This window comes from Perca fluviatilis, chromosome 18, assembly GCF_010015445.1.
Source record: "Perca fluviatilis chromosome 18, GENO_Pfluv_1.0, whole genome shotgun sequence".
Taxonomy (NCBI): Eukaryota; Metazoa; Chordata; class Actinopteri; order Perciformes; family Percidae; genus Perca; species Perca fluviatilis.
In genome coordinates this window covers 31,122,528-31,150,469 of record NC_053129.1, presented here as the reverse complement: position 1 = coordinate 31,150,469, position 27,942 = coordinate 31,122,528, and the positions used below count along the sequence as shown (strand labels likewise).

At 43.6% G+C, this 27,942-nt stretch overlaps 1 protein-coding gene across 1 annotated transcript in view; it reads left to right on the top strand.

Moving 5' to 3' along the window:
* The first annotated feature begins 2,115 nt into the window (after positions 1 to 2,115).
* The window catches only part of aig1 (androgen-induced 1 (H. sapiens)), a 35,248-nt gene continuing 9,421 nt past the window's right edge, over positions 2,116 to 27,942 (top strand). The window contains exons 1-3 of the mRNA XM_039781431.1: positions 2,116 to 2,256; positions 8,482 to 8,637; positions 14,200 to 14,301. Coding sequence (XP_039637365.1) covers positions 2,116 to 2,256; positions 8,482 to 8,637; positions 14,200 to 14,301 — 399 coding nt within the window. The remainder of the gene's footprint in view (positions 2,257 to 8,481; positions 8,638 to 14,199; positions 14,302 to 27,942) is intronic.

The window sequence follows — 27,942 nt, the reverse complement described above, 5'->3', positions numbered from 1 at the left end:
GAAATATAGATTATAGATTTACGAGCTCGGAACTCGTACAACCTCGCAGTAGCCCGAGTTCAAAATCCAACATGGCTGCCCCCTGTACCAACAGTTTTGAAAACTGCAGTAACATAAAGTCATAAGCACTTCTGTCTTATTTGTGTCGTTCACACAGGCATGTCCAACTTCTATCTGTGGCCATGTTGTTATGCTGTTTGCGTGCACAAAAAACGGCGTAATGCGTTGTTATCAACTGGTTGCTAACAATAGCTAACCGGTCTAGAGCTAATGAAAACAATGAAAATCAGACTTTTATGGTGCGTTCTTTTTGTCCACCGAAGTCAATCTACGAGTCGTTTTCCGGAGTTACGAACCAGAAGTTGCAAAAAGAACGCCCCCCGAGGTCGTATATATACGACTCGTCAAGTCGTCTGAACTCAGAGGACCCCGAGCTCACTTTCAAAGATGGCTACGTCGTGCATCACACGTAGTAAACATTGTGGTTTTCTACAATTTTAAGCACTTTTGTCGTTGTTGTAACCAAACGAAGAAGTGGTACACGTAGCGCTGTATACTGCTACCTATAGGCATGTCTCTACAGTCTTATTAGGAGTTAAACATAGCGCTGTATACTGCTACCTATAGGCATGTCACTACAGTCTTATTAGGAGTTAAACATAGCGCTGTATACTGCTACCTATAGGCATGTCTCTACAGTCTTATTAGGAGTTAAACATAGCGCTGTATACTGCTACCTATAGGCATGTCTCTACAGTCTTATTAGGAGTTAAACATAGCGCTGTATACTGCTACCTATAGGCATGTCTCTACAGTCTTATTAGGAGTTAAACATGAGCGCTGTATACTGCTACCTATAGGCATGTCACTACAGTCTTATTAGGAGTTAAACATAGCGCTGTATACTGCTACCTATAGGCATGTCTCTACAGTCTTATTAGGAGTTAAACATAGCGCTGTATACTGCTACCTATAGACATGTCACTACAGTCTTATTAGGAGTTAAACATAGCGCTGTATACTGCTACCTATAGGCATGTCACTACAGTCTTATTAGGAGTTAAACATAGCGCTGTATACTGCTACCTATAGGCATGTCACTACAGTCTTATTAGGAGTTAAACATAGCGCTGTATACTGCTACCTATAGGCATGTCTCTACAGTCTTATTAGGAGTTAAACATAGCGCTGTATACTGCTACCTATAGGCATGTCTCTACAGTCTTATTAGGAGTTCCGAGGTAAATACAACGCGGCATTAAAACTTTCAGACAGGTTGCTAACGTCACATCTACGTCTTCAAGCTCAGTTGGAGGCTGCTCAGTAACGCTCAGCCAGCACCGGAAAAGTGTTTATAGAGTTCACTGGTCTCCGTTGCAAGTCTACAGCGTGGCTTTGTTCATTAATTTTAATTAATCTGTCTGGTTTGTACCCCCCCCCCCTCTCTAATACGACCCCCCCGGGAGAGTTTTCTGTCCTCATGTCTAAACCAGAGAAGGTAGCGGTCGCGGTTTTAAACACGTAGTAACAAGGACTGCTGACCAAACCGCCTTAATATTGACAGTGAAACTGTAACGTATGAAATAATTAACAACATCCACTTTTATATAACGAATAGTGTTTTACATTTTGAACATATATTGTGGATTTATGACAGACAGGGCTTAGGGGGCGACCTCAGACCAAAAAGGGTTGGGAACCACTGGCAGTATTTTTTATTTTTTTTATTGACAAAATGTAGTACACAGAGAATCAGGTAATCCATAATAGCACGTGCAGGTCAAGCGTACACACTTATGAAGAAAAAACAAACATACGAGGCAATACAAACGAGAAATAACAGAATCATTACAAACAAGTACAAGAAAACATTCAAGGAACCACTGGCGGTGGGAGACACCCCTCCCCTCCGCATTGCATCGTCATCATAACACGGAAGCAGTACACAGACAGTGGGGTGGTGGGGGGGGCGCACGAGAAAAGGCGCATGCACAGGGAGGGAAGTGAAGACAGGCCAACACAGGATTAAAAAAGAGACAGATAGAAAAAGGTAGAGAAAGGTTGAACAGAGGCAACAGTCCGACAGGTGAACAAAAGACGCAGAGAGCGAGCATCATGGCGCTGATCCCGTCGCAGGTTCTCCGGGTCGCCATCCTCATGTCGTATTTCTCCATCCTCTGCCACTACAAAGCGTTAGACATGCCGGCACACCAGACCTACGGGGGCAGCTGGAAGTTTCTGACATTCATAGACTTGGTGAGATTTAACCTATCATGTTATTTCAACCCTAGAGTTAGCTGCATGAGCTTGCAGAGTCGGGACAAAGAGGTGTAATGCCGTGCTTCGTGTTGCTGCTATCAGGTTTGGTTATTCAGCGTTTCCTGTCCTCCCTGTCCCGGTATGTAGGCTAATGCATCGCTAACCGGAGAGAAGGTAATTAAACTACACTCATTTGTACTAAAATGGGTTTGGAGTCCCCAACGTGGTTGACTGGTGAGCTCACTGCGTATAGTGGCTGAACCGGAACAGGTGTCGCGGTGCCGAATGCACTCCTGTTACAAATGAATTCTTCCCTCCCCTTACACGGGAGCGCGCCGCGCGTTCACTATGGATTGTAAAAGCCTCCCATACATGAGATGTGTAGCTCCCCTAATCTTTCTAACAACATACACTTGAATATTCACCAACAGACAAACAAAAAAGATGGATATTACAGTCCCTCCAGAAAAATGCGATTATGCGATCGCATAATTCAACGCATAATCAGCCAAAGTCCGCACATTTTTTCAAATACGCGGCACTTTCGCCGCATAAATTGCCGTTTTCCGCGCAAAATATGCGGGGCTTGCATGATTTCATAATCCCCGCATTTTCGTTGCAAAAAAGTCACATATCTTAGCAGAAAGTTGAAAAATGTTGCGTTTGCTTCACACAAGAGCAGCATTTTCCCCTGTTGCCATGGGAACGTTTTTTTCTCTTTTTCATCAAACTGCAGTTTTTGCAAGTTCCCGCAATTTCATCGCATAAAATTGCATAAATATCCCGCATATTCCATCGCATTTTTTAAGAAAACGTGCCGCATAATCAAGGATTTTTGCCCGAAACAATCACAAAAAAACTCCTGGAAGGACTGATATTAGAAAAATAAAAATAAACAAAATATAAAGAGAAAAAAAAATTGAAGTATGGCACAGGATAAACAACGTATTCCCAAACTGGCCATTTTTATATATCCACAGCAAACTTTACGAACACACAACACGCACATCCAACAATTCTCACTATTATTCAAGATAACTTTATCCAGGATGATTACAAAAATCAATCCTCAAGTTGCTGTCAGTGAAACAAATTAGGTGGATGAAAATAAACAGGATTATTTTAGCCTGATAACAGCATTTTATTCCAAATGAGTTAAACTACATTTGAAGAACAGAGCCGGTGTTAGGCTTTAAATCCAGGTGCACCCTCGGAACTAAACATGGATAAAACAGATTCAGGATCAAACCAACAGAGCAGATGTCAACAGTAAGACTTTTAAAACATTTTGCGGTTAAAAAAAAGAAAAAAAAAAGTTTGCATCAGTGCTCTTGTGTGAGACCCATTCAGCTTCGTCCCCAGTATTATGGCGTCTGAAGTGAAAAGTAGATTAAGGACTTCACACAGTAGTGATTGGAAGAAGACACCAATGCACACTGCTCCCGGTCATCCCAAACAACGCACACATACATGCACGTTCACAAAGAGGCAGCTCTATTAGAGACTAATTCAATAAGCATAACAATAAGTCATTCACGAACACAGCAGGTCAACGTCAGCGCTAGTACCCTCACACAGTGTTAGCTATGAACGAGCTTTAACAAGCTAACCATTGTGGATAAAAAGAGCAGAAGGTTCTCTCAGTAGTGGCTGTTTCCATTTGAAGAACCAAAAGTCCATTTTGTGGCACTGTCTGTTTATTTCAGTAGTAATGCAACAGTACTGTTGCTCGGCTGTGTTTTCCTGTAGTCTCACATTGCCAGACCCTTCCTCCACAGCGCTGCGGAGGAAGGTCTGAGCTAGTCCACACAGCATTCTGGGATGGGAGAAAAACGTGCTCTGGTTTATTGGCATTTCTTTAAACCAATCACAGTCGTCTAGGGCGGTGCTAAGCGCCACGAGGAGCAACGGTGCCTCTGCAAAATAGCCTCTGGAAGGAACTTGTTTTGGTGGAACGTGTGTACGTTCAAAAGTAGTTTTAGTCGTGCAGCAGAAAACTCAGATTGGACAGATAGTCTAGCTAGCTGTCTGGATTTACCCTGCAGAGATCTGAGGAGCAGTTAACCATAGTCCTCACAGATCCACCGGAGGTTAGAACGCCAACACAAAGGAAGAGGAAGGTAACGGACATCCGGCCTAAATGAGGGACATCCGGCGAAATTTCGGCCGGCACCGGAGCAATTATAATATTATACATATACTATACACATAGTATACTGTATATGTTTCCTGTAACTTTTAGTGACAAGTGATGCCTTCAAAAGCTTTGTGAGGCGTTCAGAGTTACAAAATGCAATTCAGTTTTCTGGATTTGACTTTTTCTGGATTCCGTGTGTGTGTGTGTGTGTGTGTGTGTGTGTGTGTGTGTGTGTGTGTGTGTGTGTGTGTGAGAAACAGCTGTGTCATATTTTCCACATTAGACCTCTCCTCATGGTTAACTGTGCTGTTAATGACCTGTACACACCAGCAGCCAGGAAACGCACACACTACTGCAACATCTGCCTCTTAATCTGTGTGTGTGTGTTTGTTACTGTATGAACATGTGTAATATGACGCCCTGCAAATTATAAGCGCTACAATGACATGATCGCGTTGAGATCCATTTCACAAACCCCGGCACTTTGATTGTGATTGATTTTTGGTGTTGTTGCTGCTGCTCAGAGCTTCATCGCTAGCCGAGTTCACATGGAAACCCGTTATATATGTAGCGGGCAAGCTAGGATAGGTATCAGACTTTTATTTGTGCCGACATCCATGCACATTTCAGTTACACACATCAAGCAGGGGACCAGCTAAATATTTTTTTGACAACAGGAGGGGAATTGGCATCCGATAGCTTTTAAAGGCAAAATGTCTCCAACGTCCAGCCATCCGCTCACCCAGTGGGGGACACCTGATACTCCCAATGTGAGATTAGAGGAGAGGAGGAGCGATGAGGAGGCGAGACGGGTGTGTGCATTTCTCTCCATCTCTCTCTGGAAAAGGTCAGATCCATCATTGTGGACATATTGAGTGTTTGATTACCGGGGGAGAAAAGGAGAGCTGCTTACTCTCTCGCCACCATCCACTTAATGTCCTGCAGCTCCCTGTGACTTTGAGCATTTGAAATTAGGGCTGGGCAATATATCGATATTATATCGATATCGTGACATGAGGCTGGATATCGTCTTAGATTTTGGATATCGTGATATGACATAAGTGGTGTCTTTTCCTGCTTTTAAAGGCTGCATTACAGTAAAGTGATGTACTTTTCTGAACTTACCGGACTGTTCTAGCTGTTCTGTTATTTGCCTTTACCATTACGTCCACATTACAGATGATTATTTATCTAAAATGTAAGTGTGAAGATACTTTGTTAAAGCACCAGTTGTCAACCCTAGAATATCGCCGCAATATCGATATCGAGGTATTTGGTCAAGAATATCGTGATATTGGATTTTCTGATATTGGATCGCCCAGCCCTATTTGAAAGTCATAATCTGAGTCAAGTATTTGCCCAAGATGAAATGATGCATTCATCTCACGGCTTTATGGCACCAATTCAAGTTAGTATTTTTTAAAACGGAATAGTTTGGATGTGTTGAAGTGGGGTTGTATGAGCTACTTCTTCACAGTCAGTCAGTTGTCAGATTCATCTACCAGCCCTCAGGTTTACCTTGGACCAGCTCTTAGTTACGCTGTTATAGGTCTAGACTGTCGCGGGACTTCCTTTGACACACTGAGCTCCTCTCTCTCCTCTCTTTCCATCTGTGTGCACTCATGGCCCAGAAATGCCTGTTACTAACTTAGCTCTGGGGAGCTTATCCCCCCAGAGTCTTTGTTTTCTCTCCTCGCGGTTTTCCTTGGATTAGGGTGGCACCTAAATCAGGGTTGCAGCTGCCGCCGTGGTCCTGCTCTGCGCCCTGCTATGCCCTGCTACACCCTGCTACACCTTGCTGCTCCCTGAACTACTACAACTACTATTTCTAGCCATGGTTCCGTTATCTTTATTGTGACTATTATTGCCACTGTTCATTGTACCCCCAACTGGCATCGTCAAACACAAGGACAACAAGGAAGTTTTTCCTCGCCACTGTCGCACTAAATGCTGTTGGGGAAATTATTGGAATTGTTGGGTCTCTGTAAATTATAGAGTGTGGCCTAGACCTACTCTATCTGTACAGTGTCTTGAGGTAACTCTTGCTATGATTTGATACTACTAATTGAATTAGGTACAGTAGATAAAAAGGTGAAGCACACAGAGTAAAACATGACGAACAGAATGGTTCTGAGATCAGTTAAAGGCTGAGCTGTTATACAAACACAGCCGGTGACGTGTACATTGTCAGACGTCTGTACAGTTTTTCCCGTTTGTGCTGAATAAACACGGACCACAAAAACACTCCAGCGGTTGTGACAAACTGGTTCCCCAGCTGGCTATGTTCATACATGCTGATCTCCGATTGAAGCACCCTCTCCTGAAGATGTTGACGTGACTTTGGGGTAACGTGTGCAATTACTGACTGAAGTAGTAGTATTTCTGTCTCATCAACTCTTCTTTCTTTTGCTCCCCACCTTCCTCTTCTGAAAAATGATTTATCTTGTTCCGACCTTACACCAAAAGACTTCTCAAGCGATTCCACTGTTGCAGACAAATTTCCAACATCAGAATGAAATCATGAGAGTCTTACTAGAGTCCCATCGTCTCAATCGTTCAGCACAGGTGGTCATAAAACTCAGTCCAAGTCAGTCTTTTTTCCCGTCTTGACGTTCCGGCAAAATCCATTTTAGTTTGTTTGATATGAATGCTGCGTTCCAGACACAATTTTTAGCCCGTAATTTACGACTTCAAGTCACGACTCACGACTTGGTAATGTTCCAGGCAAAGTCACGGCAAACCCTTCTAGCTAGCGTCAGCTAGCGGCTACCTAACGTTGACGTTAGCTAGCGCTAGCAGATAATAGCGATTTCTAGTCGCAGACATATTTTGAGGCTTCATTTAATAAACATAACCTGTAGTTGTACACAATCGTATGTGTATTGTTTTTATTACAATGTGCGGAATTACTTTACGTTGCCTATTCATGTCTATTTATTTCTATTTCTCACCGTTAATCACCGGCGTCTGTACAACATCAACAGGGGGCGCCAATGTTGTGTGTGTGACGTCAAAAACTGTAACTGGGAGTACAACACCCTGGTACGTAAGTTACGGGTTTGACTGCCGTTCCAGGGCACTTTCACAGGGTAGAAGGTCGTGAAAACACGGGTTACTGGTTGCCTGGAACGCAGAATATGTTTTTTAAGTCTTGGTAGTGAAGTTAAATCACGTGAACGCTATCAACAACCAATGGGTGCGCTCCCTCCAGAAACAAACAGGAAGCAGCAAACGGCTAGAGCCAGTGTTATTTATGGTTGCTGTGGCGCCGCGCTAAGCTAAACGCTAAAGAGGGATTTTTAGGGGGAGATTGACCGGCGGATAAACGCGGACCTCCGGGTACTGCCGCCATTTGTCTGCATGTACGGCAAAAACAGAAACTCTACAAACCTTCCCTCAAGTTACCAGCCAAACGCTAGCGGTAGCTAGCTAGCTTGTTTACGAAGCTAGTTGTAGTCTTGCAATGTGTGACCCTGCAAGATCCCAAATCTTTACATATTATGACCGTCTTTAACATTGGATGTGAGATGCTGTCAGACTTTAGTCTTTTTAAAGTCTGTTCAGAGTCTTCTAGTCCAGTCATTCCCAAACTGTGGTCCGCGGACCACTAGTGTTCCGTGAGGGTACTGCAGGTGGTCCGTGGAAAAGCAAAATAAAATATAAAAGAATAGTATTTTAACCTTCATTTTACCAGGAAAGAATATGTAAATTGATTTTGTTTTTTAAAGTTATTGTGTGATTACTAAAATAGGCTACTGGCGCTCTGCCCTAACCCTAAAATCGCCAACGGTTTTGAAATTTTGAAAGTGTTTTTATTACTGTATAGATTTAATACGCCATTGCTATGGAAATAAGCCTGTTGTTCAAATGAACCTGATTATTCTCTCAGGCGCTTGAGTAAATAAACAAATTAAATATGTGGCAGCCGTTGTGTGTGTGTGTGGTAAACATTCTTTTAACAAGCCTGTTGTACTGATGCAATGACCAGTTCTAGTTGTAGTGCTAGTAGGCCATCTTTAAAGTGTCATGTGAAAACGTGTCGGCTGTGGAAGAGCTCGCTGACCTCTCCCCGTCTCTCTCCGCAGGTGATCCAGGCGGTGTTTTTCGGACTGTGCGTCCTGATCGATGTGTCCAGTCTGCTGACTAGGGGAGGCGACAGCAGGGAGCAGGAGCGGCAGCTGAAGAAGCTGATTGGCCTGAGGGACTGGATGATGGCCGTGCTGGCCTTCCCTGTCGGAGCGGTGAGCGGATGGACGCATGCAACCAAACACACACACACACACACACACACACACACACACACACACACACACACACACACACACACACACACACACACACACACACACACGCGCGCGCACACACACTCTCGAAAGACACACACACAAACACACAATAGCCCGGGGAAAGATCAGCCTGGCTTGCATGAATCAAAGGCTTGAGTTTACGCATTTGCAGTATAATCAGCTCTCTCTCGCTCAACCCTTTTTCTTGCCCTTTTCTTTGGTCTCTGTGAAGCGTGGGCCAACTGTGGATTCAGAAGGCTTGTCCTCTCTGATAAGTCTCAAAAAAGCATCCGCGTCCTAGGTTTATAGAAGATTGAGGTGCACATAGAGGGTTTAGGGGTCCTCCCTCAAGAAAATGTGACGTTTTTCATTAAAAGAAAACGCAATTTCACATAATTTTGGACAGTTATTATTATAATAACCTTATCTGTGTCTAAATCATTTGAAAAGCTAGAGCAGATAATAAATAAATAACACTCAAAAAGCTTAAAGACAAAACTTTCTGGGGACCAAACTACAATCATCAGATCTCAGAAAAGTTATTTAGTTTTGATGCTCACATTGATTTTACATTCATTTAGCTTAGTTGGTGCCCAAAACCACTTCGGTGCTGTGCTATTGCGTAGAATCGAAGGCGTACCCCCACAGACACCTCTGCGTCTCTACGCCGTGGCCTGATGTGCACCTCTCGAAAAATTTAACTACACGTCACTCAGCCCGTGGCTTGGTAGTGTTGCATCCCCGACTCATTTCCTGGTTCTCCTTCTCCATAAACAACATGAAATAAGGGAGAGGGTTAACTTCTCCTGCTACAGATTTCCCACCCATTTCTTTGTGGTCAGAAAGAACAGGGGAGACACTTTGGTTCTCTCGCTAGAGTCGCTACTCGCTCCGAAGCTAATCGCCGTTACTCTCTCAATTCTCCCTCGCTCTAACACACTCCACACACACACACACACACACACACACACACACACACACACACACACACACACACACCAGCTGGACGCACACACCAGCGCACAAGTATAAACATCAGGCCACTTACGTTGGCGACGGCGAAAGCTCTGCGTAGAGCCTCCGCAGAACCATAAAACTAGCTTAATGCCGACCTTACACCAAACGACTTTTCAAGCGATTCCACTGTCGTCATTTCCAAGTCTAAAGGTGGGGGCGCTCCTGCCGTCTCAATCGTTTCTCATCGTCAATGACATGCAGCAAAGGGTCAGAGTCGAACCTGCGGCCGCCGTGAGAAGGACTGAGCCTTTGTACATGGGGCGCACACGCTCTACCAGGTGAGCTATCCAGGCACCCCTATCCCACGCCTTAATCGGAAAATGCAATATTTGGATATCCAACCGGAATTTGCTGTTTGCATGACCTGTATCAAATTTGGAATATCGGCATATTTGGAATAATAGTGGAATATTGGTGTGCATGTAAACGTACTGATTGGCTATACATTTAGCCCGTGGTATGACAAGAGAATCGGGCCATTTATTTAAATACGTTGTATCTGTCACATGAGTTGAGTCAGCCAGAGGCTCTCTCTCCAAAACGCCGTCAAGTTTAAAGGCTTGCTTAACAGCAACAATAAACTATTCAATGTTACGGCATCTCCGAGTTATATAAAGGCTTGCTGTCAGCAAACGCAGACACTTCGGAGAACTATAGCTGACTTGTGTTACGTTAATTCATTGGAACAGGGACAACGGACAAAGAACATTAATTAACCTTAGAAAAAACAAGGAGAGATGTAATGTACATGGGGTGGATCAAATTCCTATTTTTCGCCCCTAGTCCCTGGGCAGGGAGGTAGAATAATAAAACAGTAAGAAAGATAAGATATTACAAGAAGGTTAGACATTAAAAAACACACACAAAATACACCCCCCCCCCACACACACACACAAACATAAACACACACACCCCTACACACAAAAGATTAGACATTAAAAAAGAACTAAATACAGTACAAAGGTAGTCAATAAAAGTATACAAGCCCCAAACACCATTTCACAAATGTGTGACTTTGCTTTGTGAGTAGTAGGGCCGTCCTCCACTAAAGAAATTCGTAGTCGATTAACACTGATGTGATTTTTGACGACTAATCGATTAGTTGAATTAAAAAAGCGACAAAAACATCGAAAAAATTGTTGAAAAACAACTCAAAATAGCGACAAAAAACCTCCAAACCACCAACAATTGTCAATTTTTTTTGGTTTTATGTCGGATAGCCTAATAGCTGATTTGATTTGCATTGAGAGATGATCTTATGGAAAGTACCCCATGCCAATCTCTAGGTATGGTGAAGGGCATGTGATGATGTGGGGGGGGCTATTTTAATTCCAAAGGCCAAGGGAACTTTATCAGGATGCATAGTATCCTGAATCCATGAAATAACTGGCCTTTAAAAATAAACATCTGTCTGCCTCTATGGGAATTTAACATAGGGGTGGACTGACTTTTGTTGCCAGCGGTTTAGACATTAATGGCTGTGTGTTGAGTTATTTTGAGAGGACAGCACATTTACACTGTTATACAAGCTGTACACTTACTACTTTACATTGTAGAAAAGTGTCATTTCTTCAGTGTTGTCCCATTAAAAGATACAATGAAATATTTACTAAAATGTGAGGGGTGTTCTCACTTTTGTGAGATACTGTAAAGGCACGCCACCCGCCAAAGTGGCTAGCGAGAGTGACTGTGTTACCCGCCGCTGCCGAAATCTACCCGCATTTGGCGGATTGGCAGGTGCTAATGTGAAGCCCTGTTCGACATGATCACTTGATTAATCAAATAGGCATTCAAAAGTTAAATATACCATAATATAGAGACCAGTTTAGAAAACTCTACAAAAGGCTTATTCAGTAGCTGTTTTTCATTGGGCCTGCGTCCGAAATTCCCCTCTAACATGCTACTTAGTAGCTAAAACAGTATTTGAGGCTTTTTAGTATGACCGAAATCTTAGTATGAAACCAATAGTATACAGTATTAATAATACAGTATTACAGTATGCAATACTGGACACTACGCCGGCATAATTATCCCACAGTGCAATGCGGTAGTAACGACAAGTTCATAACAGACAAACAGAAGAAGACAGACAGACAGAAGCCGAGGAGCTCTGTAACGTCTATCTTAATTTACATTTCTACGCGATTTCGGACGCAACCATGGTCTTCATCAGCAGATGGTTTGCCCAGTTGTCATGGAGTTGTAGATGTTCAAATTAATCAATTATTTTTGTATGCTCATTTCCAGGTTCATACTTGTATTTCGGGTTTTTACGATGCATGGTATATGCATGGAGGGTGGTATAAGCTCCTCATCCCAGCTTTGTAAATATGACTATTTGCTGCTTTTCTCTGTTTTGCATTATTGTAAATTTAATGGCTTCGGGGTTTTGGACTGTTGGTTGAGATAAAACGAGGCATTTGACGAAGTCACCTGAAGCAAATCAAACAACTAATCGCTAATGAAAAATAGCAGCTAGATATATTTAAAGCTCCGTTAAATGTCTCTGTGAAGAACCAGAACAAAGAAAACGGTGTTGAGTCGTCCTCAGCTGCTTTAGACAGCCAGAGGGTGACCTCTGTCTGATCCACAGGCACACACACACACACACACACACACACACACACACACACACACACACACACACACACACACACACACACACACACACACACACACACACACACACACACACACACACAGTTTTATCCAAGACTTCAGTTGGCATGGTGCCCACTTATATGGCTGTCTGACCACAACCATATCCCAGGTTTTACACACACACACACACACACACACACACACACACACACACACACACACACACACACACACACACACACACACACACACACACACACAGTTGATAACTAACTAGGCAACCTGAGTGCCAGTTAGACAGCGGGCACATATGAGGGTAGGTGTGTGTTGCATGCAAACACCTACTCTGTCCGACACACACACACACACACACACACACACACACACACACACACACACACACACACACACACACACACACACCTATTGAAGCAGTCAGCTGGCATGGTGCCATGTGTGAGTTAGGCACTGAGTTCAGTTTACACACAGTACAATAGGCATGATTATCACCACAGCTAATGTCTGGAAACCTAGCCGGACTGATATGGAAAGTGTGTGTGTGTGTGTGTGTGTGTGTGTGTGTGTGTGTGTGTGTGTGGCTCTGGTACATGCACAGGTGTGCAGGTGCATATATTACACGTATATGTGCATGCGTCTCCATATGGGCATCTGTTTTTGTGTAGGGCAGTATGGAAACTAGAGGAAGGGTTTTTGTGTATATGGACACACTGTGTGTGTGTGTGTGTGTGTGTGTTTGTGTGTGTGTGTGTGTGTGTGTGTGTGTGTGTGTGTTTCCTGCCTCCACCGGCCTGTTGAAAGCAGAGAACATGCCGATCAGGGTACAATAGTGGGGGATAGTTCAGATGCCTCGAACTGGAACCAGATGACAGTCAGGTAATTCCACCCCCCGTCCTGCAGAACATGGTCTGGCCCGGGTCCAAACAGTCTGCGGGCGATACACTAGGGTTGGTTAGCTTATGGTGCGTTCAGTCCACGTGGGACGTAAAGTGGCCGCAACAGCCAGGGAATTGTTTTGGCAATCAACATGCTTCTGTAACCATTGAACCACCACCACAGTGTGGAAAGGATCGGAGCACGGTATCATTTACTGTCATGAATAAAACACACACTGTACGTAAGGCTTCATCAGGAAATGTTCTAATTCTTCAATCTCTACTGAGGCAGCACTTTCTGCTTATTGTGGTCTTACTGCAGCATGACAATACAGCTTATCATTAAAGGGATCGTTTGGATCTTTTGAAGTGGGGTCGTCTGAGCTACATCTCCAAAGTCTGTTTGTTAGCTACAGTAGATGGCGGTTGGCAGAAGAGGTTTTGGAGAAGCAGGCACGAGTACCGACGCGGACGCTGAGCAATTTCTTGGGCGTATTCTGCAATGGGAGAAGTGAACGCGAACACAGATTATGACTTATTATTTCGCGCCGTAGTCACCGAAGTAAATATTGGATCCATTTTCTCACAAGCCACTTACTGTATCTCCAGAACATTCCTACGCTAAAATGGCATTTTGCATTTTTTTTTCTTCCAGACCTGGTTCTGTCTCCGGAACAAACTCTCGCGAGATCTGGCCACACGGATAAGCTAACGTCCACTAACGTTCGTGAACGCCCTGACAAAACTAATTTCCGTGATGCTTAATGTCTTTTAGCTGTGTAAAGATCTAATGTTAGCAAAAGAAAAATAATACATTTTACAAATATAACTTTTTAATCCGAGGCCACGCCTATTTAGGAGACAGGAATTGTGTACCTTTTCATACCATTTGCGCAGCGTGTAATGCGTTATCTGTAGTTATAGAGTATCTTTGGTGTTGTACAGCTCCTTCATGTGTTGTATGTGGTCTGTTTTCTGACTTTGTGTTCTTTTTCTTTCTCTCTAGTTTGTGGTGTTCACGTTCTGGAGTCTCTACCTATACGACAGGGAGCTGGTCTACCCCAAACTACTGGACAACTTCATCCCTCAGTGGCTCAACCACGGCATGGTGAGTCCAGTTGTCTGTACTGATATTATAATTTGTAATTTGTTTGATATGTGCAACAGTTTTTTCCCCTTACATATTTTTATCACAAGGACTCTGGGAAAGAAGCTAAATTAGTAAAGTGCATTAATGGGACATGAAGCCTTAAATTTAATTTTTGGATCACCAGCCAACATGGCTAGCAGCCAAATGTTTGTTTGTTTTTTCATAACTAACTTTACCGTTCTCAGTTTCAGCGTTGCTCGTAATCGATACCGCGCGCTAGGCATGTGGACCAACGGTTGCACAACACGTCACGACATGAGTGTCCATGGGAAATGTAGGATTAGTACGACGAGCCGCGTTGCTAGATAGAGATTATGTTTCCAAGCCAAACGCACACAAAACCGCCCCAATTTCTTGGCGGACCACAGACCAATCGGGTCACATCGTTTCTGCAGCCTGCCAATTCAAACAGACACAGTGTTATTTGCTTCTTTCATCACCGGCCTCAATCAGCCTAAAATTGGCTAGTAACTTAACAATGTTACCCGCCAAAGTTAATTTTGGCGGCACCAATCAGTCCCAAAACGTCCCAAATATATTAATTTGTAAATCTTTACAATCATTCCCCGAAAGAACCAAGCAGGTCTGCCTTGTTGCAGGAGCCAATTTTTCTTCAAAACGTGCCATTTTCAGCGTGTAGCTCAATGGCTCGATGTTTGCTATTGTTTCCCGAAGCGCTAACACACAGAGAGCAGAATGTGGCGGGACGTCCACCGCCAGATGTTCGGCGATGATGCTCGAAATTAACCGGCGTTGATCCAGACTAGTGGCAAAAGGCAAACCTGAGCCAGCCCTTAGTTACTAAAGCATACTGTTAAATAGAGCTGGAAAAAATGGAGAAAATAAAATATCACCATATTTTTGACCAAATACATCGATGTCGAAATTTTGTGGCGATATTTAAGGGTTGACTATTGGTACCTACTAATGGAGTTCTCGCGAGAGCACAATTTGAATTTGCTCAGCGAGTCACTCTGGCTTTCAGTAATGCTCATTAACTATGCCCTTGTAGCCGAGCTGCACCAATCACATCGGTGTATCTGATATAGGCGGGCCAGAGCCGAGCTAAGCGTATGGGGCTCTGGATACGTCACCCCGTGTATTGTCGTGATTGGTCGTAGTGTTATCCAATTGCGTGCAGTGAGATTTTCAAATGCATGCTTGGTGCCGCCCCTCGAGTTGGGCCATTTTCATTACTCAATGCCAGGCCCTTTAATCTTTCGGATTTGCGTCTGGATTTCCAGGATAGACTATGGGCCTAATGGTGCGTTCCAGGCAACCCGTAACTTGTGATTTCACAACCTTCTCCCCGTGAAAGCGCCCTGGAACGGCAGTCAAACCTGTAACTTACTACTTGTGAACTCGTACCAGATGGTTGTACTCCCAGTTACAGTTTCTGATGTCACACACACATAAACAACAATGGCGATCCCCGTTGATGCTGTACAGACGCCGTTTATTAACAGTGATAAGTAGAAATAAATAGACATAAATAGGCAACGTAAAGTAACCTAGATGGCTAACGTCAACGTTAGGTAGCCGCTAGCTAACGCTAGCTAGAAGGGTTTGTGGTGACTTTGCCTGGAACGCTACCAGGTCCTGAGTCGTGACTTTAAGTCATAACTTACGGGCTAAAAACTGTGTCTGGAACGCAGCATATGTCACACTTCCTGCTTCCGGAACACGGAGTAGGAAATCAGAACTTCCGGTCAACAGTCCCTTTCTCCATAAAAATTATGTCTAAACCATCCGAGGTAGACCGAGCTACGTGGTTGTGAAACTAAAGTTTCTGCTCCTGTAGAAGCTAGAAGTCCGTATGAAATCAACCTTGTTTTAAGAAAAACATGATTCATTGCTTATGGAGAATAACTACACCACCCACAATCCTCAGCGTAACAGCAACCTCTCTGATTGGTCCAACTCGCTGTTACCACAGAAACGTTTACCGAAAACCGCGAACGGCTAGAGCGAGCTTCTACCATTGAAGTCTACGATAGTTTCTGCACACGGTCTTGTACCTTTTGCCTTTTTTGCTGTTTTCAAAATGTTTTGAGAGTTAATTTACATTCCCAACCACCATCGTCGTAGGTGACTTCAGGCAGGTTGCGGAGAGACTTGGTCCAGCAGTATCTTATCGGGCTCCGCCATTGTAAAATGCTAACTGGAAGAGCCGTATCCCACTCAAGAGACGTTCTTCCGGTCTTCAGTTGTTGCGTGACATAGGCCTATTGGTGCTTTCACAAACTATTTACACAATGAGAGTTTTGATAAATAATCACCAATAATGTGGATACCATGACTAGGTGATTGAAGGCAAATAATAAAACAGTAAGTCCGGTCAGTCCAGAAAATGACATCACTTTACTGTAATTCCTGGAACGGGGAAAAGACAACACGTGTTTCATATCACGATATCCAAAATGTAAGATATCTAGCCTCATGTATAATAATTATATAATATCGATATATTGCCCAGCCCTACTTTTAAATGTGGAGACCGTGTCTGCCTCCCGAACCAAAACTAGAATACCCTAAGACAGTGTTTCAATAATGTTCCCCCTTTGAACAGGTTTTTAGGCCATGTAACCCCCTAACCAGCACAAATATTTTTGGTGAAAAAAAAGGTGTCTATATAAAGATGAAGAATACAGCGATGTCTGTGATAGATTTACTAAACAACAGACTTGGACCTGGAACACATTTAATTGCTGATGGAAAAATATGGTAGAAAGAATGAAGAAAGGCAAGAATAGGTCAAAAATAGTAACAAAAACTTAGAAAAAAGAGACACAAACTTCAAAAAAGCAATAAAAACTTCGAAAAAAAACAGTAGAAAGAAGGAAGGCAACACTAGGGCGACAAAAGTGACAAAAAATTCAAATAAGCGACGAACGTTGAAAAGTGACAAAAACTTCGAAAAAAAGCAGAACATAAAACAGAAGAAAAAAGTGACAAACTTAGAAAAAAGCAGAACAAAAACGGAAGAAAAAAAGACAAGAAGAGACAAAGAAAGGCAAGAATAGGTCAAAACAAGTGACAAAAAAATTCAAAAAAAGGTGACAAACTGCAAAAACAGCGACAAAAACTTTGAAATAAGCGACAAACTTGAAAAAAAAAAAAAAAAAAGACATTAGAAGTAACTACAGCCTTGTAACTGAAAAAACCTTTCACGTACCCCCCTACAGTCCTCCAAAGTACCCCCAGGGGCACATGTACCCCCCATTTGAGAAACACTGCCCTAAGATTCGGAGGCCAGCTATCCATAGGCCCCGAGAGAACAACCCAGTTGGACATCTTATGTCATCGGGCAGTGTGTTCCAGGAGAGTGGGCCAATCCTGACCAGATTTATCACTGATCACGGGAACAGTTCGGAGACCGGCCTCTGATGATCTCAGAGTTCTGGAGGCTTTGTCATATCGGTGGATCACGAAGTACTCGATAAACCTAATCGGTGGCCAAAGCCCCGTGCTGGTGAACCTCTGAATTTGAATAGAGATCGGCGGCCGATTGGCTGGCTTTGATTTGCCGTCTAGAGGAAATGGGGTTTAATCTAATGTTTAGACAGCGGCCGACGCGCTGCACACCGTGTCGACCGCCTGATAACACCGTCAGGTGTGTGTGTGTGTGTGTGTGTGTGTGTGTGTGTGTGTGTGTGTGTGTGTGTGTTTTTTTTTTTTTTTTTAAATCAGCCTGTGAGATAATCAGTAAATGTTCCAGCACTTGGGCTTTAATATGCAAAGCCTCCTCGTGAAGCTTCCTCCTGCCAGAAAAACAGAGCAGCGTGACTGGAGGCGGCGCGTTTAAAAAAAAAAAAAAGAAATAAAAAAATGCTCGTTCCCATAACGCTGATTTTAATCAAAAGAGACAAAGACAGCGTGTTTGTCTCTTCTCATACTCCAGAAGATGATGTAATCGCTGAGCGGTTGCTATGGCGGCGTCGCCAAGGACCAAAACAATCAGAACAGGACCAACAGGGTGTGTGTGTGTGTGTGTGTGTGTGTGTGTGTGTGTGTGTGTGTGTGTGTGTGTGTGTGTGTGTGTGTGTGTGTGTGTGTGTGTGTGTGTGTGTGTGTGTGTGACAGCGCAAAAACATCAGGAAGTGTGTGTGTGTGTGTGTGTGTGTGTGTGTGTCCAGTCAGGTTGTAAATATTTTGCGGTATTCCATGGTATCGCTATTGTTTGTCTATACCGGCTGCCACGGCAACCGTGTCGCCGTTCCCAATCGGAGGGAGGGAGGGTTCGAGAGTGATGTGGAGCGAGGGAGAGAAAGAGGAGACGCTACCTCCCAATAAATCTGTCAACGGTCGAGCCGACAGAGTAATTAAAAAGTGAACAAGTGGTGGTTTTTGTTGTTGATCTCTGTCATCTGTGACGCTTTAAGATCTTGGTTTAATCACTTCCATAACTTTGTAATAATGTCCTTAATGCCAGGAAGAAACAAATTGAAAGATCAACATTCAGGCCACACACAGACTGTACATCACCGTTATTAATCAACTTAACCAACAGTTAAGCGGGAGTCATGCTTCCGTAGAGGCTCCACGCGGAGCTTTCGCCGTAGCCTACGTTAAGTGGCCTGAAGTTTATACTGGTGCGTTGGTGTGTGCGTCGATCTCTTTAAGAGAATAGCAGGGCCGGCGTGTGTGTGTGTTGGGAGTGTGTGTGGTAGAGCGAGTGAGAGAGTGATGGCGATTAGCTTCGGAGCGAGCAGCGACTCTAGAGGCATAGTGAGAGAAACAAAGTGTCTTAAGTTAACCCTCTCCCTGATTTCATGTTGTTTATGGAGAAGCGGGGAATGCAACGCTACCAGGCCACGGCCGAGCGGCGTGCGGCTTGCGATTGCTCCGGCGCTGACGGAAATTTCGCCCGGATGTCCTTCTTTTTCGGCCGGTCGTCCCGTTACCTTCCTCTTTCTTTGTGTTGGCGTTCTAACCTCCGGTGGATTTCTGAGGACTCTGGTTAACTGCTCCTCAGATCTCTGCAGGGTAAATCCAGACAGCTAGCTAGACTATCTGTCCAATCTGAGTTTTCTGTCGCACGACTAAAACTACTTTTGAACGTACACATGTTCCACCAAAACAAGTTCCTTCCTGAGGCTATTTTGTAGCTGCACCGTGGCTCCGTCAGGCGTTTAGCGCCGCCCAAGACGACTCTGATTGGTTTAAAGAAATGCCAATAAACCAGAGCACGTTTTCCTCTCATCCCGGAATGCTGTGTGGACTAGCCAGGCCCTCCTTTGCAGCGCTGTGGAGGAAGGTCTATGTTTTTTATAAGGACTATATTTTTTGAAGGGGTGCAAGTCATGGCTACGGCGTTGGGTCAGTATCTCCACGCACCTACGTACGTACCCACGGCGTCGATTTAACTCAGAAGCATAAATTGGCATTTAGCGTTAGCTCAACTGTAAAGTTACTTAGTGTAATGTTGTATTGGCAACACATTAGCCTCAGGCAGTTAGCATAGTGGCTAGCTTGGTTAGCCGTGAACTGAAATTGAATTCTACTAAATAACAAATCCACGAGCACAGAACAGCTGTAATAAAAAAGAAGAACCCTACAGATACACATAATCCTTTTGCGGGAGCATTTGGGGAGCAGATAATAGACGCAATCGTAATGTTTGTTTACAGTAACTTCGGGGTAAAGCAAACTGGGAGGATGAACAACTGGATATACTCTCATCTCATTCATCTAAAATGTATGTTTGATGCTTTCGTAGGTTAACACTTTGACTAACACAGTGTTTCCTTTTAGGATTTTATTTTTTTTAGCAGTGGGGGCAGGTCTGTCCGAACAACCCCCCTCAGTTGTGATTGAACTGTATTTTTTGAGGAACTATAGGACATCTAGAACAGCTCTACAAAATGAATTAGAACGGACCCACTGTGGTGACGTTTTCGGCGGAGCTGTTCGTTTAATAGTCGACTCAGAAGAAAGCGAACGTTTTGACAATAAACTCCATCAACGCAACAGTATGTGGAGTTAAACTGGACGGGCCCAATAACCTCTGAATAGTCCTACTTGTTGTTAAATTGCAATGTGAGTGGCATTCTGTCGGCAGGATCATTTTAAAAGGCAACCGCGACTACATTTTTTGTACAGCCCTATTTCTGATATCGTGGCGGCAGAAACTTTGCCATGGTGGGCCGCCACTATAAAATCAGCATAGAGGAAACACTGTAACGTTAGCTTGGAGAGCTAATTTACCTGTTGGGCCACAGACTAAAGAAAATGACACCACCCAAACTAGCAGTCAGTCCGACTGACTGGCGGGGAGAGGTTGCTGTTCCTAACGCTAGATTAAGGTTTATCAATGCAACGCATTCTCATGTACGGGTCCACATGATATCGTACGAAAATGTATGCACACCACGTCTGACATGCTACGAAATTTGGAGACCGACGGCAAGCTCCGTGACGCCGAGCAGCAGTTGCTAGTTGTTTAAGCCGCTACAGATCTTTGTGACGTCTGCTACAGACCACCGTTGTATCAGCGGTAGTTGGTGGTTCAGTTACCCGAAAATAGGTAACTTTGAGCTGGGTACAAAGCACCGCGAGTTGCCGGTCGTTGCGGCCGACATTACAGTTAAGTATAGTCCAAATTTTTTTTGCGTTAACGACATAATTCGGTCTAAATATGACTTGTTACTATTGACTTATCACATCATCTTGGGGTGCAGCTATGCTTTTCTCACCTTTATAACCCCAGACGTATGTATTAGGGCCATTGTAGGTATGTATTTATTACGGAGTTGGGGGAGGGGGTAATAGTCCCAGAAAAAAACTCAGGAGTTCCGAGATTAAAGTGATGGTTCGGAGTAATTCACCCTAGGGTCCTTTGCACCATGACCTCGAGCCAAACACCCCCCCAGAAGCTTTTTTCACCTGGTTCTAACATTGGGAGAGTTAGCGTAGAGTAGCGTTATCAGCTGAATAGCTTAGCGCAGGGGCTAACGGACCCACGTTTGTATCTCGTAAGTTACCCTACTAATAATGCCCGAAATGATACCAAACGTCTACAAGTAGTACAAATAGGTTATGCACTCATAAAACGATGGATTGGAAAGTTTGTAAGTACACCAGAAGTTTATGTAAATAACACTTGCCTGCTCTCTTCTGCTCTCTGCTGTTGTTGTTGCTGCTGTAAGACGAGTGCTTAGGGCCATCTACAAATTACAACACCGAAAAGAGATGCAACAAAAATATTTTTTTATTTAACTTTTTTTTTTAAAGTAAGTGCTGTAATATAACTAGCAGGAGACAAGTAATAATTGAGGTAAGTTTGGAGACATTACCTTTATTTAATCATTAAATTAATAAATATTTTTGTTGTAACTCTTTTCGGTGTAGTAATTTATAGACGGCCCTAAGCACTCGTCTAACTGCAGGTAGCAGCAGCAACAACAGTAGAGAGCAGGCAAGTGTTCATAAACTTCTGGTGTACTTACAAACTTTCAAATCCATCGTTTTTAGAATCTATAATTTACTTCTTGTAGATGTTTGGTATCATTTCGGGCATTATTGTATTGGGGGTAACTTACAAGATACAAACGTGGGTCCATTAGCCCCTGCGCTAAGCTATTCAGCGGCTAACGCTACTCTACGCTAACTCTCCCAATGTTAGACCCAGGTGAAAAAAGCTTCTGGGGGGGTGTTTGGCTCGAGGTCATGGTGCAAAGGACCCTAGGGTGAATTACTCCGAACCATCACTTTAAGGTCACTAATTTAAGAGGAAAAATTTAATATTTCCTAAATTATAAAGTCATAAATTTGTGGGAAAAAAAAAACTCATACACATACATATTTGGATCAACTTGCATGAATACAGAATACTTTGTATAAAATAAACTATTATATGTTTCTTGTAATGACCAACGATTAGAGAACGCTGAGAAATATATGATGTTTTCATGGAGCAGAATTTAGTTTTTCCTACACCAGTAATCTGCTTTCTGGTATTTCGATGCAATAATAAATGGATCACGTATTTGGATGAGCCTCAGGATATTCAGAAAGATTTCACTCAGTTTTGCTCATTGTTGGGGCCTCTTCCTATAACCAAGCACTGCTTTCCCCATTTAATGATGTGATTCAGGGGTGGGGTCCCCATCTGTCCGATGTTGGTTGCTTAGAGAACCACACTAATCAAAACAAACCTGTTCTATAACCTGTTTTTTTTTTTTGTCAGTGAATGTGATCCAAAACAGAGTCCAAACAAGCATAGCCAAACCTGCGTGTGCGTGCGAACACACAGACACGCACACTTTATGAAAGGCATACCCACAGAGACAGACACACAGTGAGGATTTTCATTGCAACAGCAGATTATAGTCTGACACTGAGTGTAACGCCATTGACCTGTGAGACACACACACACACACACACACACACACACACACACACACACACACACACACACACACACACACACACACACACACACAGGTTCGTGGCACTATCTTTGTGGGGACCCGTCATTGACATAATGCATTCCCTAGCCCATTACCCTAACCTTAACCATCACAACTAAATGCCTAACCTTAACCCTAACCCTAACTTTAACCATCACCACTAAATGCCTAACCTTAACCCTTACTCTAACCTTAACCATCACAACTAAATGCCTAACCTTAACCCTTACCCTCACCCTAACCATAACCTAATTATATCCCTAATCCTAAAACCAAGTCTTAACCCTCAAACAGCCCTTTAAACTTGTGGGGTCCAGCGTTTTGGCCCCACAAAGCTGTCAGGACCCCACAAGTATACTGGACTCCTAGTTAAACAAGCACACATACACACACACACACACACACACACACACACACACACACACACACACACACACACACACACACACACACACACACACACACACACACACACACACACACACTGACACACACACACTGACTTTTTAAGCCCAATACTGATCAGTGTTGAGAGTTTGCAGTATAACATGCAACAGTAATTCATCAGAACTAAAGAGAAGCAAATCTGATAATAATGATTCTAATATTGGAACATCACCAACAGCCTGCCTCTGTTCGCTGAACGCTGACATGAAATGGCTTCAGTGCACGGTGCCGTTGCACAGCTGATATTCAGGCACAATCTCCCTGAGTGTGTTCCAAAAGAAAGTGGAACAGGATTGTCCCTCTGTGACATGATAAGCTCCTTAAATTCGAAAAAAAAAATAAAATGTTGAGAAAAATGTCAACAGGGGACTTTTTTCGCTTGATTTTCAGAGTTCAAGTGGAGTTCGGTTAAAAAAGAAACTTTTATCAGTGCAAGGAGTTCTGCGTCAGCTGCTGCACTTTGACCTCCCGAACTCTGCCGCGCTCACCACTGGATTCATCCTTCTAATCTGATGTGATGAAGCCAAAACGTCTTTTCAAAAAGCCACAGAAGTTCACTTTCAATTCTGTGGATGATACAAACGTTTCCAAAGATACCAAATGTATTAAAGGGTAACTTCGTTTTAGTTTTTTTTGTGTCTAAGTGACCGATGGGATTGGTCCAGCATTAAGCGAAATCGCTGCAGTCGGCAGCGGCGAACAAGCTACAATGTAGGTTATTGGGCAGTTGCGCACCTTCAATTTACGTCTACAAAAGGGCTCGTTTTGCCACTGACAGGCTCAGATTATTATTCTAAGGGTCTGACAACATTATGGAAAGGATTCCTACGGAGGTCAGCCTTTCTGTTTAAAGGTCCCATGGCATGAACATTTCACTGTATGAGGTTTTTTAACATTAATATGCGTTCCCCCAGCCTGCCTATGGTCCCCCAGTGGCTAGAAATGGTGATAGGTGTAAACCGAGCCCTGGGTATCCTGCTCTGCCTTTGAGAAAATGAAAGCTCAGATGGACCAATCAGGAATCTTCTCCTTATGAGGTCATAAGGAAACCGCCTCCCCTTTTCTCTGCTTTGCCCGCCCAGAGAATTTGGCCCACCCATGAGAGAGAGAGAGACATCATGGCTTTCAAACGAGAAAAGTGGAAGTTGGTCAAGACCACACACCCCCCCTCCACCTTGCCCCCTCTCCTCCTCAATCGCTACAGACACAGAAATGACACATCCTAAGGAAAGCTCATTGTAGGACTGGCTCGTAGTGGCCGTAATTCTGCACCAAGGCTGAATTTCGGAAAGAGACTTCAGATACAGTATTAGGGGACCACTAAGGTCTATATAAAAGAGACTTCAGATACAGTATTAGGGGACCACTAAGGTCTATATAAAAGAGACTTCAGATACAGTATTAGGGGACCACTAAGGTCTATATAAAAGAGACTTCAGATACAGTATTAGGGGACCACTAAGGTCTATATAAAAGAGACTTCAGATACAGTATTAGGGGACCACTAAGGCCTATATAAAAGAGACTTCAGATACAGTATTAGGGGACCACTAAGGTCTATATAAAAGAGACTTCAGATACAGTATTAGGGGACCACTAAGGTCTATATAAAAGAGACTTCAGATACAGTATTAGGGGACCACTAAGGTCTATATAAAAGAGACTTCAGATACAGTATTAGGGGACCACTAAGGTCTATATAAAAGAGACTTCAGATACAGTATTAGGGGATCACTAAGGTCTATATAAAAGAGACTTCAGATACAGTATTAGGGGATCACTAAGGTCTATATAAAAGAGACTTCAGATACAGTATTAGGGGACCACTAAGGTCTATATAAAAGAGACTTCAGATACAGTATTAGGGGATCACTAAGGTCTATATAAAAGCATTCAAAGAGCACCATGTCATGGGACCTTTAAAGAGAACGATCCTTTTTGTAACCTAAAAACATCCTCAAAATTCCAGGGAAATAAACAGTAATTTTATCACAAAAAAAAAGTCGACAGACGCAAAATAAAACTATGTAAAGCCCACGTTCTTGCTCACTACTGGACCAGTTTCGAAGATTGTTGTTCAGTCAGTTAGACACAAACAGAGGAAAATAGGGTCCCAGTTCCCCTTTTAACATTATATGCCGACAGAATCCATGTGATTAAGTGTACCGCGTTGCTTTCTTTGGTCCGCCCTAAAAGCGGCGCAACGCGAAGCAAAATGTGTCTCTGTTCTGAGAACTGTCGCCCGTTTGCACGCCTAGCAGACCTCTGCTTCTAAAAGTTAGTTTTTTTGAAATCCCAGAGTAAATCTATTTCCGATGCATCGTTTTTTTATTTTAGTTGTTGGTCGCCACTGTAAGATGTTTGAACCCGTGAACCTGCCCCCTCGGCCACGCGACCCCACCCACCGCCCCGCCCCCCCCCAGCTGTGTATCTCTGCGTGAAATGGTTTGTCCTGCTTTTAGCCCCAGACCACAGGATCGCACCACCGATGTTTGCCCAAGAGGGGGGATTTTCCACAGAGGCAGAAAGCTGGCTGCTGGAGCGAAACCACAAACCTCGGAGGAGACGGACAGACAGACAGACAGACAGACAGACAGACAGACAGACAGAGGACAATAAAAAGACAGAGGACAATAAAGAGAGAGACCTAGAAATAGAGAGAGGGACAGCGAGTATAAGGGGAGTATTATTTACGAGCAGCGAGTCCTTTCGACAGAGACTAAACTTAAACACGACCAAGAGACTGGAATTCCACTGAGGCACGCTGGGTAAAAGTGCAGCGTCAGGGTGTGTGTGTGTGTGTGTGTGTGTGTGTGTGTGTTTGTGTGTGTGTGTGTGTGTTATAATGATGGGAGGGAAACCTAGAATTTTAGACCCCAGGAGAGAGAGCGAGAGACACAGAGCTATTCTGTCCTTCCTCAGAGATGTTGTTACTCTTGTTAGTTTGCACACGCGGTACTTGGCGTCTTTAGTCTGACCTCTTTTCAAATCCTGTGAGGGGGGGGGGGGAACCTGAGAAGCCGATTGGTCAAAGTAAGGTTGTGACACAGTGACCTTCCCCTTGGGCTGTACAGTATACAAAGCACCCTGCTGTGTCAAATACACACAACGGTGATTTTCCTGGTAAATCCAATTAGAATTTCTGAGAATTGGGAAAACTCTCACCGAATGTCTTCAAACGTGGTGACATTGATGGCAAGATAATATATATACATACATACATACATACATATACTTATACATACATACATACATACATACATGTTTACATGTGGCCGGCTATTTTCATAAACGGACATTTCAACCTCTACATTTTAAAAAATAACACCGTGCACAGCTGTCAGTTTTCCGAAAAGTGTTCGTTTACACGTACCCGTGTATATATGCCGTCAAGAGCACGCCAAACCTGTAGGTGGCGGTGTAACGAGAAGCTCGAGCCCACGTTGGCCAATCAGAATCCCGAAAACGGCAACAACCGCAACGAATCACTTCCTCTCTCTTCTCTTACTCCCTTCCTCGGCTGCCTAACCCTCCGTTTGTCTCAGTTTACGTGCAAAAACGTGCAAACGAAGATTTAAAAAATCTCCACTCTGGCCGGAGTTTTTAGAAAGACTCTGTTTCAGAGGCGAATTCTCCGTTTGCGCGTCAACGAAGGGCACAAACGAAGGGAAATGTCTCCGTTTTTCAAAATAACCATGCACGTGTAAACGGAGCCTGAAACGAAAAATGGAACGCAAAAATACTTTTTTAATCTCTTAAGTAAGTTCTAGTTTCAGCTTCAAATACCCACGTTTCCCCATAGTTTATAGAGGGGTTGCCCAGCGTCGCTTACAATAAAGAAATGCTTTAACGCCAGTGGGAATTATATGCAGTGGCATCAGAAATGATTTGGACCCGTTCACTTTTTGCACCCTAGATTTAATTTGAACTGGATTAAATTGCCATTTTTGCCCACCAATCACTCAACCACTCTGTAGCCCATAATGACAAAGAGAAACATGTATAAGTATTCTGACCCTTTGCTGAGGCACTTTAAACCGTGATCAGGTGTGTCCCGTTGGCTTCAATTATCCTTGAGACGTGTCTAGAGCTTGATTGGAGTCAGCCTGCGGTAACATTTAATTGATTGGACTTACTAAGGTCGATTTGAAGTGGTTTAAAGTTTGTGTTGACATGCTAGACATTTCAATCCAAGCTTGAAAAAAGGCATTGCGGCCTGAGTAGCTGCTCGTCCAAGCCTTGTTTTTGTGTCCTCGGTGCCCCTTAAGGCCCACACACACCGACCAGACGGCCGACCCTCGGCAGAAAAGGCATTCGGACTGATCAGTCTCCCCGAGTTGGTCCAAAAAGTGCCTCGGAACACACCAAAGAGACGAGACGTAATACGTCTCCATGACAGCAGGCGGCGCTAATCTGTATTGTTGTATCTTATTGCCCAAAAATGATAACCGGCAGCTGATTGGACGAACGCGTCACGTGGGGTCTGGTTTCTCCGGAAATCCAAAGACCGACTGTCATGGCAGAATACCATCTCATATTGTACTAAAATAGTTCACCGAAACGTGTTTCTGAAAACATTTGAAGAGAGAAATAGGCCGTGCAGTTGCTGAATCTTTCTTCATTTCAGATCAACAAAGGTCAGTTTAAAAGATTTTCGTCAGATTTTGAGAGACTCTAGTCACCTCATCCCGCTCCTCATTTCCGGGTTAGCGCTCCACCAATCAGATGGGTCATTTTAGTC